This window comes from Haliotis asinina, chromosome 15 (assembly GCF_037392515.1).
Source record: "Haliotis asinina isolate JCU_RB_2024 chromosome 15, JCU_Hal_asi_v2, whole genome shotgun sequence".
Lineage (NCBI taxonomy): Eukaryota > Metazoa > Mollusca > Gastropoda > Lepetellida > Haliotidae > Haliotis > Haliotis asinina.
In genome coordinates, this window is record NC_090294.1 from 24,762,809 (window position 1) to 24,768,654 (window position 5,846).

At 42.0% G+C, this 5,846-nt stretch overlaps 1 protein-coding gene across 1 annotated transcript; it reads right to left on the bottom strand.

Moving 5' to 3' along the window:
• Positions 1-3,093: 3,093 nt before the first annotated feature.
• On the bottom strand, positions 3,094-5,503 carry LOC137264850 (uncharacterized). The gene is made up of 3 exons (XM_067800197.1): positions 5,422-5,503; positions 4,017-4,349; positions 3,094-3,467 (listed from the first exon to the last, which is right to left on the bottom strand). The coding sequence occupies exons 1-3, from the start codon at positions 5,501-5,503 to the stop codon at positions 3,094-3,096; spliced, it is 789 nt and encodes a 262-aa protein (XP_067656298.1).
• Between the last annotated feature and the right edge of the window lie 343 nt (positions 5,504-5,846).

A 5,846-nucleotide genomic window follows, 5' to 3' on the forward strand; every position in this document is an offset into this window, starting at 1 on the left:
TGATGTACTCGTTCTTCCGCCAACATGGCGCCCGACGTTGACGCTGCTCTTGTCAACCGCCATTTCTAAACTACCAGTTGCTTTGCTGCGAGTTAGGGTAGGGGAATCGTGCGTGAGTCACAGCAAACTCACGCTACCCGGATATTTCTCCACCATCTGTCCAAGAGCGTCCGTCGTGGTCGCTCTCAGGTGGTAGTTTAGGATGGTGGACAAGAGACAGGGAGGACATGAGTCGGCGTTAGAGATGAAGACAGCAGCAGCCATGTTTTATTACTGTTTGGTCGAAGGATGGTCAAAATGGTAAATACAGTGGTAAACATGTGACAGAACGCACATCGGGACTGAATAGCCAATGATCCCGATGTGGAGACCCGCTCTGTCACTTACACACATTCAGAAGTCCGACGGCGATTCTTCATCGTCGACGTAGTCGTAGGTGGGGCGACGGCCTTGGCCGACACCCCGACTAGACGCACAATCCGTCCACTTCTGTCGATGATCTAGTCTCCATGGTTGGTCTTGCTGGTTGGTCTCGCTGGATGGTCCCGCCGGTTGGTCTGGCTGGATGGTCTCGCTGGATGGTCTGTGCGACTGACCATATCAGCCAGGTTTTTATACACAGGGCCATTACGCCACATTGTGCCAGGTCACTGGCCCATGCACAAGTACATGCGTAAGATTAGGCGACTTAGGGAGGTGTTAATTGACATGTATTGATAGCGTTTGAGAATTAAGGGTCCTGCCCGGAGGGGGGGGGGGGTTTATGATAAGAGGGGATACACCGAATGTTTGCTGAATACATTACATAGACAAAGGGGATAGAATTTCGGTGCACCCTGGACTTATGTTGAAATAAATAGATCGTTTGAATAAATGAAGTTTTAAGGAAACTTGTAGAAATGATTTAGTCTATGACAGAAGTAAGGAGACACGTTGAGGAAACTGCGTTTGAATTGTGAGAATCCAACGAATGATTTGGTAAGACTAGTCTACACACTTATTTTGCTGTGTCACGCTGCACATACATTCCAGATATATCACTATATATGCTACAATAAACTAGTCTGAACCAAATAATCAAATGACTGGCATCACGAACATCAACATACATCAGCTAAAGCAGCAAGATTGACCACCCCATCCCTTCACCCGCTTCCTACGACAAGCATGAAGACCAAATGTTCACAAGATGCCAATACATATACAACGGTGTTATCCGATACATATCTAATAAAGTTAGAAGGTCAAGCGTTTACGGTATTTCAAGGAAATGTCTTCATGTAGTATATCTTATGTACGACCAATGAACAGATCATTCAACATCTATCCATTGGTCCAGTTCTTTTCCACAACGCTCCAAAAGTATGCGCAGCTATGTTCACTGGTGAGGTTGTTGAGGTTTCATGTGCTTTAGGGTGGCGTCAGTGATTATCATGATTATCATAAGTATGATCATTTTCGATAATTATATTTTCAGTTACGTCAGGTTGGTTTTCTGATACGTTTTGATGTTTAGTAAATATTTTGATAGGGACTGCGTGGGGTCGCAAGCTAGTGTGGTGTCGCCGCGCCTGTCAGCGTGACGTCACTTCCGTTGTAATTCAAGTAATCATTTATTTCCGTGACATGAGCAGGATTTTCATGTACGTATCATTTTCGATAGTTATATGTTTAGTTAGGGCAGTTTGGTTTTCTGATACATGCTGATACTTCTCATATCTAGTGATATTTTGATGCGTATACAGGGACCGAGTTGCGTCCCATGGATCCCAAGATCATAGGATTGTGGTTTCTAACCGTCGACTGGACTTGTATATATAGAAACATACACTTTTTTAAACATCGGTGCTCGTCCGTTTGACCACACTAGTAGATCCTTGCTCCTTATTTCGATATGGGTAAATCCTCAACAGCAGAAATCTCTTTATAAAAAGCTTTTGACAAGAAAACAGTTGCCCATGTGACTATATATCCTGACCTCGACTGCTCGACCTGTTTCTGTAACCAGTAATGCTTGTTTTCGTCCGGAGCCAAGTGTGACGATTGGCTGCTAGAAAGACGTTTGTTTCAAATACCTTTTCTTGACCTATGGCAAAGGTCGGGACATTTAACAGTCCCTTGCCTTTAATCTGATATAGGAAGCGAAAAAGGAGTCTCTATGAAACGATTCTAAGAAACAGGACCAAGTATATTGTAATACGTGGAATAAAGTCTAATTTTTCCGTTAGGAACAAACGTCCAATTCCACCCTAAGCTCTTGACTCTGATATACCGCACAGATGTGACATCACACGTCAAATCAACGTCCACAAGAAATAATTTATTTTAGACAACTTTATCAACAGGTACAGCTCCGTGCCAAACCGCCCCTTAATTGCAGATACAATATGAGTTGTCAGTCTTTTAACATCTGGAGACATCGATTTAAAACCAATCCTACTAACCTATTTTCGTGCCCCTTCATTGGGCTTATTTATAAAAAAAAACCCAAACTTTTCAGGAACAAAATTATTCTTAACTATAACCGGGCTACCCTACTGTCTCGATGGCCATGTAAATATTTCGATGTTTAAATGTTTCGATGTTTGCAAATAGAAGTTTTACTGTGTGTCGACCTTCGTGTGACAAAACGATCTGACCACTTCCATGAAACAGAATGTTACACATACTTGCACGTCCTCAGAAAGGAAATCATTCCCCATACATTTCCAAGGGAATGAGGTTTATGAGGCATTTTGCGATTCTGGTCGTACTCTGAACTTGCCTTTGAATCCAGAAACATGACATGTCTCTGACTTGTTTTGTAACAGATGAATTATCAAACTTAGTGAAATGTGAATCTGTACTTTATAGTCTGGAACAATCATAAATATTTACTGGCACGATTTCGAAGCTTGATGATCACCAACAGTAATATAAAAAAACTGGCCTTCGAGTTCACATCTCTTGAAACCTAGTCTGCAATCATTGTCAAGCGTCGGGGGCGATCAGAAAACAGAAGCAAAAAGCACGTTTATTCAGCAAGCTGGTTTTTAATATTGCATCTATTTAATCATGTCGCGCATCAAACAGAAATTTACCTTGGCAATGACATCATATTGTGATTGTTTGGGAGTCGGTACCAAGGTCTACAATCCTCGCACGTCTATCCAGAGATATCCGTTTACCTCCTGGACGGATGACGTCACAATGGATTGAGTTTTGCAAAGTCAGCCTGCCAGTCAAGATGGACGCAGGAACTTCCGCTTCGCAAGACGCCGTTTCCGTAGGAGTCTCGGGGTCATAGATGATGGTGCAAACAGTTGGGAGTTCGAAGAATGCTGCTCTTAGAGACCAACTTCCATGATAGATTCTCATGATGCTTCCAGGAACATAGGCCTCGTCCTTGCACGTGACTCGTACAGATCCTGTCGCACCCTTCACGACGAAAATTGGATCAGGGCTTAGGGTTGGTACGGCCGATGCATCTGTGAGTAAAACCAAAGCAGTGTATATTTACGTGAAATAGAAGGAATAAAACAACATACATTGGACGATGTTTTAAAAACATTTCAGTCCTTTCTAACAAAATGTCAGCGCCACAAAATGCTAAGCTTCAGTTATCTGCCCGGACAGATTCCACTGATTGCAAACCCGTGGAACTGGTCTTCACCAACCATGCTCAGAGGCAACAGGAGAGGATGTAGTGTTCAGACTCGCTGACTTGGTTGACAGATGTCATCGTATCCCAATTGTGTAGATCAATGTTCATGCTGCTGATCACTGGATTATGTTGATCACATTCGATTATTTACTGATTGGTGTCATGTAGCTGCAATATTACACTCAGCGATATGTAAAAACAAATTTGGTCTAGACAATCCAATGATCTTTGCAACGCCCATCTTGCGCAGCTGACTCAACAAAGCCTGAGTATCGTTCGTATTCCTCACATACAATTACTTCCTTCAATAGCTGATATCATACATACGTAAAGTGTAAATATTTCCCTACACGAATGGGATAAGAACACTTACTTTTAAGAACATACACGTCGAAAAGGTGGGACTGGTCGGTGCTTCCTGTACCAATAACCCGACATAGGTAGTACCCATTAGTGATGTTCTTCACTGTGGCAACAGCTTTCACAGAACTGTTTGGGGGAATCTGAGAAATCTGGGGACCTTCCTGTATCTGAAGGCCTTGCTCTCTTGACCACACGGACCGTTCATAACATGGGATCATGAAGAAATAGCGCCCACAGGATAGGAATGTCCATTCTATTTGGTCATACTCCTCGCCCGGATGTAGCGCAACTGGACACGTGAATGTGACGTCATCACCAGATGTGTAGGAGACTCTAGACTGCTCTGTGAGGAATAAAAGATGGAATAAAAGAGACTGAATGGATTTGGGTATTTTTATCTAACGCTTTGTGAAGTTCCTATCAGTGTTCATCGAGTGAACGAGGGGCAGTATGGGGTTTAAAACGGACACAGTGAAGTACTAAGGCATTTAGAAGAAGCCAGATTTTTTAGCGCATTTAACACCATTCTGAAACACCATAAGAGGTGATAATGAATATCAAATTCGTATTCGTATTTACTTTTATGTACTCTCACAAAATCGAGGCCCAAACAACGCTTCCGTGAGCCACAGGTCACAAATGTTTACAATCATTAATGTGAGTTCAAATCAAAAACAATTTTCGCCCAAATCGGTTTTCTAAGTTCTATGTAAGTGATATCAAATTGTATGAAAAAGCTTTTACCCTTATGAAAACCAGCCCATGCATCATTATTATCACTATCATGAGTTCAAGTAAAAGAATGAAAATAAAACAGTCAGTTTTACCAAGATCTGTTTGTTCTATGCAAGTAAATAGTACGAACCAGCATTTATAAGCGTCTTGCAGCAAACGCATGTCTAAAATGTAGTTACCCTTAAGTACATGTGCATTAAATCCAGCCTCACAGATGTGAGAGAGTAAGTGAATTTATTTTAGTTTTACGCCGCTTTTAACAATATTCCAGCAACATCACGGCGGGGGACATCAGAAAATGGGCTTCACACATTGTACCCATGTGGCGAATCAAACCCGGGTCTTCGGCGTGACGAGCGATCGCTTTAACCACTATTCTAACCACTTTAACCACTATGTGAGCCATGGGCCACAAATCATTATAATTATTACCTAAACTTGTTGCAAAGTCATGTTTGTTTTCTGAGTTATGATGGCCACTGAATACGATGAACCATCAGCAGCTTTTCGCAGGAAACACAACTGTAAAATATACTTACGATTACGAAATTCGGCCTCATACAAAGCTCTTGTGACCCGCAGGGAAAAAAAGGATTATCATAATTAGCATGGGGTCAAGTGAAAACTTTGTCGTCAAGTATGTCTGTTTTCGGAGTTCTATGTAACTAAACAGTACGAACCATAAAGATCTGACAAGAAACTCAGCTGTTCCGTGACCACAGCAAGACACAGGAGCACGGCTACCAATCCGGCGAACGACATCTTAGATTTACTGCAGCGTCTCCGCCTGATGGATTTAAATCCCCTTGTGGTATTTACCCGGAACAGTGACCTATGGCCTGAACAAATATGTTTACACTAATCAGCATCATGTCACTTTGAAAGTAACTGTAACACTCCTTGGGTAAATTCTTAAACGTGTAATGGAATAGCGAAAGGTAATGCAGCGCTGATAGGTCTTCCGTCTTGACGTAGACAGAGTTGAACCAGGAAATAAGGGATTTGTATTTGTTAAAAAACTTCCAGTACTGAAGAGGCCACGGGTCTATAGTACACAGTATTTTGACAATAATGGAACACAATCATAATGTTTTCAAACGTGGTT